The sequence below is a fragment of the Triticum urartu genome, chromosome 2A, assembly GCF_056163025.1.
Source record: "Triticum urartu cultivar PI428250 chromosome 2A, HENAU_Tu73, whole genome shotgun sequence".
Classification (NCBI taxonomy): Eukaryota; Viridiplantae; Streptophyta; class Magnoliopsida; order Poales; family Poaceae; genus Triticum; species Triticum urartu.
The window spans coordinates 95,734,237-95,745,482 of record NC_141874.1 but is presented as its reverse complement, the minus strand read 5'-3'; the positions used below and the strand labels follow the sequence as shown (position 1 = coordinate 95,745,482).

At 47.2% G+C, this 11,246-nt stretch overlaps 1 protein-coding gene and 1 pseudogene across 2 annotated transcripts; one reads left to right on the top strand and one right to left on the bottom strand.

Annotated features, from left to right (window-relative positions):
- Nucleotides 1-1,287: 1,287 nt before the first annotated feature.
- On the top strand, nucleotides 1,288-3,864 carry LOC125535991 (uncharacterized; annotated as a pseudogene). The gene is made up of 3 exons (XR_015615819.1): nucleotides 1,288-2,750; nucleotides 2,837-3,065; nucleotides 3,145-3,864. The product of XR_015615819.1 is annotated as an uncharacterized LOC125535991 (transcript).
- A 384-nt stretch (nucleotides 3,865-4,248) lies between these two features.
- On the bottom strand, nucleotides 4,249-8,785 carry LOC125535990 (uncharacterized). The gene is made up of 3 exons (XM_048699074.2): nucleotides 6,140-8,785; nucleotides 4,986-5,183; nucleotides 4,249-4,902 (listed from the first exon to the last, which is right to left on the bottom strand). The coding sequence occupies exon 1, from the start codon at nucleotides 8,677-8,679 to the stop codon at nucleotides 6,268-6,270; it is 2,412 nt and encodes an 803-aa protein (XP_048555031.2). The 5' UTR covers nucleotides 8,680-8,785; the 3' UTR covers nucleotides 4,249-4,902; nucleotides 4,986-5,183; nucleotides 6,140-6,267.
- Nucleotides 8,786-11,246: the final 2,461 nt, after the last annotated feature.

The window sequence follows — 11,246 nt, the reverse complement described above, 5'->3', positions numbered from 1 at the left end:
ACACCTTAATTAATCATACAAAACCCCAAATCCACCCCTCTTTTAGAAAAAAAAACAAAAACCCTAGCCCCTGAACAGCTGACGCGTGGATGCCTATTGGTCCCGGTTGGTGCCATCAATTGGGACTAAAGGGCCTCCTGCCTGGGCTCACAGCACCGGCCACGTGGAGACCCATCTGTCCCGGTTCGTGTAAAAACCGGGACTAAAGGCCTAGGGCATTAGTAACGACCTTTAGCCCCGGTTCCTCAACCGGGACAATGGGCCTTATGAACCGGGACAAATGACCATTTTTCTATTAATGGGAGTACTTTCTAAATCACATGGACTTTTTAGAGAGCATGAATTTATTAAATTAAGAAAATATTTTTAAGCATGTGAACACACTTAGAATCACATGAATTAGCGAACCAACAGCCAAACCTTCGCCGGGCGTCAAGCCTAATGAGCTATCTCAAAAATCATCATGTTTCTAAGCAAACGGGACAGCTTCCTCACGCTTTGCTTTAATCCTTAAGGCCACTTATTAAATTTAAAATCACATACATATATAAATTGATGGAATAAGATGCAAGGGAGCAAGGTGGGACTATTTTATAGACAAAAAAATCATGTTTAATACATACACCAACGAGTTAGTTCACTGCACCCAAGCCTATGATACTGGGTGAATGTTGTGAGTTCAATCCCTGCCTTTTGCACCTAATTTTTTCCTCTCCGTGCCGGATAGATTTTTTTTCTCTCTCCGGGCTGTATAGATAGGCTGGGCTCCAATGAAAATCAGGGCGAAATAAGGAGCCAAGGCCCGATGCAGCGGCTAGCCAGACGAAGAAGACATACGAAGAAACGGACAGGGCCTATGTGCTTATACATACAGAAAAACTGAGAGAGACGGGCGGACCGATGAAATTACGGGGGACAAAATTAGGACGGTAAGAAGCAATAGCTTTTTTATTAGTATAGGTAAAGATAAAATAAAGAAATTATTAATTATTATTATTATTAATTAGGTAGAGAAGAGATAGTGATAGAGATAAAATATGCAATTATATAGCCGATAGCAACCGCACGGGCTTTATGGTAGCGTAGGGTAAAACTCAAGCTTGTCTTCCCTCAGCTCTCGGAGTTGTATTGTATCCCGTCCGGCGAATCCGAGCAAAGGTATTATGTTATAGTTTTGCTAGAACTCATCTAGATGAGATATAATTTGGTTTCATTCACCTTTCATAGCCATTGGATGTGATGCTATAAGATGCGTGTGTGCTGACGTGGGTTATTTTTGTTCTTGATTTCCAGATGAATGAGACCAAATTATATCTCATTTATATGAGTTCTAGATACTCCCATTATGTTATCCCGTCCGGCCAATTTAGTCCTCGAGGCACCGGGACACAAGCCCACAACCACACCGATCCCCCACCCCAATCCCTCGAGCGAAACACTTTCCGTCTCTGGCTGATCCACAAAGGCAAATCCCCAATCGGAGCAAGTTTGTCCTTGCAATCCATGGATGCAGCTGTGATGGCCAGAACAAGCAGCAGCTTCAGCCGCATCTGCATCAGTGAGCCGCAGATCTACATCAGAAAAGAAGAGGAGATAGATAAAATTAGATGGGAGCTTCTGGCCAAGATTAAGAGCTGCTACGGGCGGGTGAAGCTCCGGGCCGTCTTTGACGAGGGCTTGTGCTTCGGGCTTCTAGACCCTGTCTCCAACATCGTCGCCGGTGTCATCATCGCCGGCGCCGTGAGAATCGACCCTGACCCCATTATATCTTTCCCAAGGCAGACAAGACCAGATCCGATCGAGGACATGAACCAGCGGTCGCTCAACGGCCTCGTCGCCTCCCCTACCTCACCCAAGCAAAGGCTATGTGGTATCTCAACAAAGCCGAGTTGGATCCCCTCGTTGCCGCCCGCCTCATCATCCAGCATCGCGGGATGGAGCAGAGTTTCGGGTTTTCATCCGACACCACCGTCGCAGCCGTTGAAGCGGCCCTCAGATGTGCCGCAGCCGCAGCTCAGCACCCGTGCCCGAAGCAGTTCGTGGCAGGGTGGAAGATACTCTCACATTCTCTGGATGAGGTCGCCACCCTGCTATCAGGCACCTGCGTGACTGTCGATCCCTTCATCACAGATATTCTGCTCAATAAACCTCAGCCATCGATTTTCAGCCTAGACAAGTCATGGGATTTTGCCTCTTGTCGCCTCCTCTAGCACGGCCTTGTGTCCTTCCTGTGCACCCGCTGTGCCACGCACCTCACGCCGGACCAAGCCATGGAGCGGCTCCAGGTGGCTGGGGCCGATCTCCGAATTGCTGATCCTAACCAGCTCCGTGATGATGATGATGATGATGATGATGATGATGACAGCGACGGTGATGCTATGGTGGTATCTGTACCTGCCAGTGTCAAACAAGCCTATGCTGCAGCTGCCGCTGCCGCGCTGCACCCCAGACCTCGTGACCAGGCAGAGCTTCTCAGACCATCTAATCCAATGTTGCGGATGGCCTCGAAATATCTCAAGGATGGCGGCAAGCTCTCCCACGTTGACGCCGACCATCTTGCTGAAGGTTTGTTCTATTCCATTAGTGAGTGCTCGGAACAAACCGAGCACCCGGAAACAAGCATCAAGGTGATGAACAAGTTGACCTACACGAGGATGGAACAACAAGTAAACAAATTCTGGGATCAGCATGCTAGAGTTGTCGGAACAGTGAGATCTATGATCGACGTATACAACCGGCGGCAACTTGGGGTTGGTTAATTTCTTCTCTTTTAGACTACTTGTTCTCTCTGCAGAACAATCTCTGTTTCAGATTTAACACTCTCCTCTCGATTCAGGTACCCAAATGTGAGTTGCATGTCATCTGCGGTGTCAATGCGCATGTGGACGGCCCTGTGTACACGGCTCCTTTCACCGGCACATATCGTTACTCCCACATCAACTTCCTCGCCACCCCGTCTGCTGATGCACCTCCAACGCTCTTCTTTGCCGAATACAGCAATGACGACGGCAGCTCTCAGGACATGGGCTGGTGCTGCCCAGTGGCTGTGCCATCTCCAGGGACAGCTATGCTATTCTTCTCCCTTGTGATCAAACATGTTTGGTATCCTCGATCGAAAACGAGTAACCTTTCCATCCATGACAGAACAAGTCCGTTGCCTCTACTGTGAGTACGACGGGAGCAGGATCGTGCATCCGGTACAGGGGGGCTTCCATGGGCGTGGCAGAGATTTCGAGAAGATGTGGGGCGGAGAAGAGCTGTATTCAGAATGGCACACCAACGATTCCATCATCAAGCGTGGCCGTGAGGCGGCTTACTGGGTGGATTATCTAGAGGACGACTGCATCTACAACACCTACCGTCTCGATGATAAACGTATAGGGCCAAAGGTTGTCATACATAAGGAGCGTTCCGATGGCTTCAGGGCGACGATGTCGAAGGGGCTTGCGTTCACCAAGGACATGGAGGATGCTGTCAAAGAGCATATGCTATCGCTGCCAAAGACGGGGCTTATTGGTGATGAAGGGATGATGATGGATTTAATAGAGGATGATGGTTTGGCCTGCTAACAAAGGATCAGATAATATCGTCTTGTCCTCGGTTCTCTAACTGTAATGTTGTAATGTTGCGCCGTCCTCGGTTCTCTAACTGTAATGTTGTAATGTTGCGCCCTTACGTAAAATGATATGTTCTCTACATATATTCTTATCATGTGTTGGTTGTTTTCGTATTAAGCGTGCGCTGCCTCACATTGTAGTAGTGCGATTCAGCGTTTAATTTTCTGTAATCAGTTGTAATAGTGTCTATTGGATGATTCATCTCGTGCTGCTGCCTCACATTGGAGTAGTACGATTCAGTGTTTAATTTTTTGCCTTCTTGAGCAAAACTGGAGTGGTATTTTTTTTGCCTTTTTTAGTGAGATTTAGTAACGGCACGGTGGTATCTTCATCGAGAAGACAATGGAATCAACTGGTAACATGTCTTGTCTACTGCAAAAAGGAATTTACACTACTATGCTTATCGTTTACTCCCTCTGAACATAAATATAAGACGTTTTAGAGACTTGGCCCTACAAACATCTAACCTGGTCATAGCCGAAGGTGACCAAGGATGGCAATTGTAGTTTGATTAGCAGCCGTAGGCTTATATAGGTACACTTGATCGTAATGGCATATGGCAATAGGTCAGCGATAACAAATGAGTGCAAGATTTCTGTAAATATATGACTGCACAAAACATGAAAGTTAGTAGAAACAAAACCGAGCCATGCAGAATTTAATGATAAAAAGAATCAAAGATCAGAAAACAGAGCACCAGTTCTTGTGCTTAGTTGCTTATGAGGCTGCAGCTGTAATATAGTCATCGAATTCATGTGTTGCCATGATCGTTTATTTCAACAACACAACAATAAAATCTGTACTGTGCAAATATATGAGAAAATCTGCAAGGTACAGGATTCCTTGGATAGATGCATAAATACGTTATATGCTAGCAGCATGGTACATGCAAACCGGTAACAGACCAGCGATCAATAACATCTCGTACTGCTGCCTCCTCGACCAACTGGCGGGCACCAAGAAGACAAACAGGGAGAGGGAGTGACGGAGTGGCAGCCGCTGAAGCACAGGCGGGACTTGTTACCAGGGGCGGCGCAGAGGAGGACGAGCTTGTGTCGCCAGGGGGCGGTAAAACCCAAAAAACCTGTCCACATGAACTCAGTTGAATGTTACTCCCTCGTCCCATAATATAACTAGTGTAAAAAACGCTCTTATATTATGGGAGAGAGAGTAGACATTAAGCAAAGATTGCAACAACTGCAGCATTGCTGTAGGTCAGCGTGATCGCCTCAAGGATCATGTTCACGCCGAACTCTTTCCTCCATCTCAGCTTGTCCGCACACATCTGCATCACGTTAACAGCATCAAACTCAAACTTCATGTCTTTCGAGAACCTGCATGACCCCTTACGATACAAAAGAGAGGAACCTGATAGTCGCGGCCTCTCAATCTATTCGGACCAATTCATCAACCAAAAAAGCATCTTGTTCTTCACTGCTGCACTCTGATTCAAGAACTGAAGGGAATGTGTTCTGCATACTATCCTGTATGCTTTCATCAGTCTTTTCGCCGCCAAACGATAATTAACTCCCTGCCAAAAGATACGAGGATGCAAGCAACAAGGTCCTGCAGCAAGAAGATGCGTTGGGACCAAACTTATAGATTCCATAGCAAGAATAGGAAGTGCATATAGGCTCTCCCAGTAAGCAGCAAAACAGAGGATTACGCAACTAGATATGATCATCTAATAACACATGATATTCATCAACGAATGAATTAAGTGCTTTTTTCTATTACACCTTTCTGCACTCCTGTAGCTGTCCTACATACATGCACATGCCTCCTAATAATATATTGACATTAATTACTCACTTGTTGCTCTTCTTGGCATCTCAGTCTCCAAATCAAGACGCCAATGATGAGGATGATGATGACTATTATGATGTTTACGATGATAAACAAAAAAGGATTGATCTGGAGTATCTATACTCATCCATCTGATGCTTTCTTTCATTAATTCTTGACATGCTTCATTTTAGATCCCACATATTTCTTCATTGCTTCCACAGCCACAATCGAAGGCAGTGGTGGCCAGTGGGGATGACGGAGAAAGACATACCCATATTATGTAGGCACATACCAGGTCATGAATACGAGAGGGTGCATGAAATGGATACAATTCAATGTCGAAGATGCACACGACACGGATTATATCTGAGCTGGACTAAGGCTCCAGTTGCTCTGCTCCAACAATGCCAGCGCTTGCATTATTCAGTGTACCTCTTTAATTTAGAGGCTTTACTTCTCGTTTATTGCTACCTAACTTGCTTTCTCTATTAATTTGCTTGCTCAAGTTTGAACTGGTTATATATGGTCATATGTAATGAACTCGCGTTATTCTCTGATTTCCTTTCTTTTCTGCTGGCATTGTGCTCTTTGTTTTCTTCATTAATCTGCTTGTTTAAGCTTGAACTGCTTATCATCATGTGATTGGAAAGCTTTTGTGAAGTCTATATGCAACATGGACAATATACAGCATATAAATATTAAGTTGCTCAGACCAAAATGATTAAGCTGCAAACCTGTATTTTAATGCAATTTCCTTTCAGCGGTACATAAAGGATGGCTCCTGAATTAAGCACTACAGATATATTTGATCTGTGCCAAAATCCTATCAAACTACCAACAAGTGTCGCTATACCAACAACTGCTATCTTTCGACACATTCGATCTGGATAGTCAAATCTTGAACCCCAGCTTCTTGAAATATCCGTGAAGCACTTTCTCTTATAACAGACTTGTCAGCTTCGGCTGATATATGAAGATGAAAAGTGCCTACAATATCGGTGTTTGTCAAGTTCCATAAATGAACATTATGGACTCCAATCACACCATTAATCTTCTTAACATCATCCAGTGCTGCTTCGAAGTCCTTCTCATGGCTCCTTGGAACTCTTTGCAACAAAATTTCAGCAGAATTTCTCAACAATGGAAGGACAGAAGCCACAATCATTATTGAAATGAATACAGAGCAAATGGGATCTGCTATTAGCCATCCCTTGTACTTGATTAGTAGGGTCGAGATCACAACACCGACACTTCCCATTGTGTCAGCTAGGACATGTAAGAAGATACCTTCCATGTTATGGTCAATGTGACGCCGACTTGCTGTCTTGCCATGGTTTCCGATTTCTGGCGATTCAACTTCTCCATTACAAGACTGAGATTCTGCGCCATGAGAGTGAACATTTATCAGTGGAATCTCAAGAAGTCCTTGCTCGCTGCTGATGCTGCTGCAATCTTGATGAGCCTGATCTACACCCTGCTGGTGATGTTCCATGTGGCCATTGTGACCATGCTTGTGGCTACAGCCATGGTTATGTTGATGATGATTCTCTGCATTGTTGCTATCATGTTGGTGATTCTGATGATGGCTCTTATTTGTGTCTCCATGATGACTGGAACATGTCTTCTTGTGATCAGCAGTCTGATGAACATGATCATGATGGTGATGGTGATCTTCATGAACATGATCATGATGGTGATGGTGATCTTCATGAACATGATCATGATGGTGATGGTGATCTTCATGACCATGATTATGAGAATGTGAATGAGAGTGGGAACAGCTACCGCCATGCGCATGATGGTGCTCCTCATGAAAGAAAACCAATCCAATGATATTTACAAAAAGTCCACCAACAGAAACTGCCAAAAGGCTACTTGTTGATATCTCCCGAGGCTCGAGTATCCTCTCAAACGACTCCAACACAATCAGGGCCCCAACAAGCACCAAGAACACTGCATTAACATACCCAGATAGCACCTCGAACCTGCCCCTTCCATAGTTATACAATCCATTTGCAGGTAGCCTCGCAATGTACGATGCATATAGCCCAATTGCCAGAGCAGCACAATCAAACAACATATGGCAAGCGTCAGAGAGCAGCCCAAGGCTATCGCTCATGAAACCGCTGGCGAACTCAACAAACATGTAAGCTGTGTTGATCAACAGAAAAGCAGCAATCTTCCTGGACTTGCGTTCACTAAGGATATGCCGGACTGGCCCCATGACAGCCTCATACACCGACTCGTCAGTGCTCCCAAGCTCAACATATCCTGAAGAAGTCAGCTCCCTGCTGGCGATCCACAAGACGAACCCACAAATTAAGAAGCCCGGCAACGACAGCTTTGGGTAGTACACCAGCTCCAGAACAATAGTGCACACAAAGGTCATTGCAAAATTCATGCTTGGTCTGCTGCTACTGCTACTGCTGTCGTAGGCTTGCCGTCGCCCCAAGGCCATGCCAAAGACAGCAGCATTAAGGAGCAGCCACCAGAGCTGGCCAATCGGGACACCATCGCTGGTGTCAGTGCCACCAAGAAAGAAGAGGCCCGCAAGTGCCGGCGCCGAGAGGAAGGTGGCGGCGAGGGCAAAAACGGCCGCACGGGCGTGGCGGCTGCGGGTGACATGTCGCGCAGATACAGAGTGCTCGACCGAGGAGAGGAGGCCGGAAGCAAAGGGGAGCACGAGAAGAAGCACGGAGTGGGAAGGTGATGCGGCCGCGAGCGAAACGGAGGCGGCAGCGACGGAGATCACGCGGCGGCGGGAGGGACGGTTGAGGGCGCGGGCGAGCAACGCGCCGGCGGAATCTGCGAGGACGATGAGACCGGGGTCGGTGATGAGGTGGAGGGAGGCGAGTCGGAGGAGAAGGGACGCCGCTAGCAGGAGGGAGGGACGGAAGAGGTGGCGGAGCGCCGGGAAGGGGTGGGGTTGGCTCTTGGAGGGGATGAGGAGGATGGCGACGGCGGAGATGATGGCGAGGACCGGCGGAAGCAGGAAGAGGTGGGGCAGGGAGGGGAGCGCTCGGGCGGCGGGCGCGAGAAGGAAGAGGGAGTGGAGCGCGAGGATGCGCAGGAGCGCGGCGGCGTAGGGAGAAGCGGCGCCGGCGGCGGGGAGGCGCGTCTTGGATGGGGTGGGGAGGGGCGTGGTGGGGAAGCGGAAGGAAGGGTGGGCGGCGAGCCGCGGTGGTACGGCCAGGCGGAGGTGGGCAGCGTGTCGGCCAGAACGGAAGGCGGCCATCGGCGGCGGATCGGGGAAAGCACGGTGAGGGGCGGCCATCGCCGGCGGATCGGATCGGGGAGAGTGTGGTCAGGGGCGGCGGTGGACTACCCGGTCTCCTGTCATTTTTTGACTTGCTCTCCTTTCAGATGACCTCACAGCAACTCTACGCAAAAAAAAAAGCTAATAATTGTCATTTTAGGTCATCTACAAGACTACAACGTCATACATCAAAGGGATTTTTATTTTTATATGCCCCTGGTTCGTTAGTTCTACTCATTCATTCCCATGCTCTTAACTTTTGTTCACTTTTTCCCACTCCCGTGCGCGAAACTCTCAGAACTGGTCACAGCGGACGTTACCGTCGGGTCAATGGCTTGACCGTTAATTCTGACTAGTGAGGCCGCGTAGGGCAGAGTCCACATTTTGACTTACATGGTAACCAGTGGGGCCGCGAAACTGAAACTCAATGTAACCTGGATCAGATCCAGTCGCTTCCGCGCCGCCCCCTCTGCCGTCGTCGTGCCGCCTCCGCCGCACTCTTGCCGCCTTCTCCGCAGTCGTGCCGCCTCCGCCGCATCTACCCTCTCTCCCCATCTAGGATTAGGAAGCGATGTCGGGGGGGGGCACCTCGTCCGGCCCATCGACCGCGGAGATGATTGGGTCGAATCAGAGGCTGATAATTCATGGATTCCATCTGGGTAAGCATCGTTTTCCTCTCAAATTGATTAGGAGATCCGTAAATTAGGATGTATTTGACCACCATTGGCGTGAATCAGCGCAATTTATCTGAAAAATTTCAGCCTAACTGTGCCCTTTATCTTATTTCAATCGAACAGGGTTGATTCTGCACTTGCTTTTCGGCTGGCGGTTAGAATGGAAACTAGCGAGCTGCGTGGAACTAAACCGTGTGTGATTTTTGGATTTTTCTATCCTAAAGTGGTAAAAACCCGCGCTTCATTCAGAGATTTCCGCGAGGCACTTTGTTGTGAGTATCTGTGGAGCCCTGTCGATGCTGTTGAACTGAGATATTTCGACAGTACCGAGCAGAGATTTGTCCCATTAACTTGTGATGAGCATCTGGGATTGCTATTTAGTTTGAATGCTGACAGCCGTTTCGGTAAAATCCATATCCGTGTGCTTCGACCACGCAAACAACGTATCCCGAAGGGTTTTCAAACATCATCTATCTCTGCTAATAGCGAGCATCCTCACACTCCTTGTAGGTTGAGACCAAGTAAAGCTAGTGGTTCTGAAAGCCACAACATGTCGGCTGTCGCTAATTCTGCCACTTCTCCTCTCCCTTCTGCACCTGATGTAGAAGTAGATGCAGAGCCTGATGAGGAAGTGCCTCGACATGATGATGAGGATGAGATTCTATTCCCTGAACTGGTAGACAGAGTCAGTCAACATGCAGTGAAAGATGAATATGCATAGGAGCCTAGCAGTTGTGCTAGATTTGATGACATTGATGATGAAGAGAGGGAGGAGAACACCGACTCCTTAGTTTTACAAGAATATGATGGTGAGCACATGCCAACAATTGAGTGGAACAGGGAGAATCCTGACCTTACTCCAGGAACCGTATTCGAATCGATGGTGGACTGTCGTAATGCAGTGACTACATATTGCATTCTCATTGAAAACTCTTATGAGGTTGATAGGAGTGAGCCAGGAAGATTCACTGTTCATTTCCCTTATGATAGGTGTAGGTGGAGGTTGCATGCATCCACTATGCGAAAGAGCAAATTGATTCAGGTATTACAACTGAATATTGTTATCAGATTATTTATCCATTCTATATTCAGATCATGTGTACTGTTTCTTAATTGTATTTGACATCATTTTTCATTTTGTTCCAGATAAAAAGCAACCCACACGAGCACACTTGCCCACCTGGAGGGGGAGGGGAAAGGACAAATCTAAGCTTACAAAGACTAGGTGGGTGGCAGATGCAATCTTGGATTGGGTGAGGGAAACACCAACAATTGGTCCAACAACACTCCATGGGAAGCTATTTGAGAAGTACAAGATTAATGTACAATACATGAAGATTTTCTATGCTAAGGAAAGGGCTCTTGATAGGATTAATGGTCCATGGAATGAGAGTTTTCAGTTGCTTTACACCTTCAAAGCTGAAGTGGAGACGGCTAGTGCAGGGAGTGTTGTAGAGATTGACAAGCATACAGTTAAGTACAAATTAAAAGGGAAGGCAATGGAGAAGGAGTGCTTCAGGAGTGTTTTTGTTTGTTTCAAGGCTTGCTGGCAGGGGTTTCTGAATGGTTGTAGGCCCTATTTGGCTGTCGATGTGACTGCTTTGAATGGAAGATGGAGAGGCCAGCTAGCAGCAGCTTCTGCAGTTGATGGACACAACTGGCTATTCCCAGTTGCATTTGGTGTGTTGGAGGTAGAGAGTGAGGAGAGTTGGGTCTGGTTTTTGCAGTAGTTGCGCAACATTATAGGTACACCCTCAGGTTTAGTTATACACACAGATGCTTGCAAGGGTTTAGAAACTGCAGTAGAAATTGTATTCCCTGGAGTGGAACATGGGGAATGTATGCGACACCTAGCGCGGAATTTTAAAAAGAAATTCAAAGGCAAAGTTTATGATGAGAATATGTGGCCAG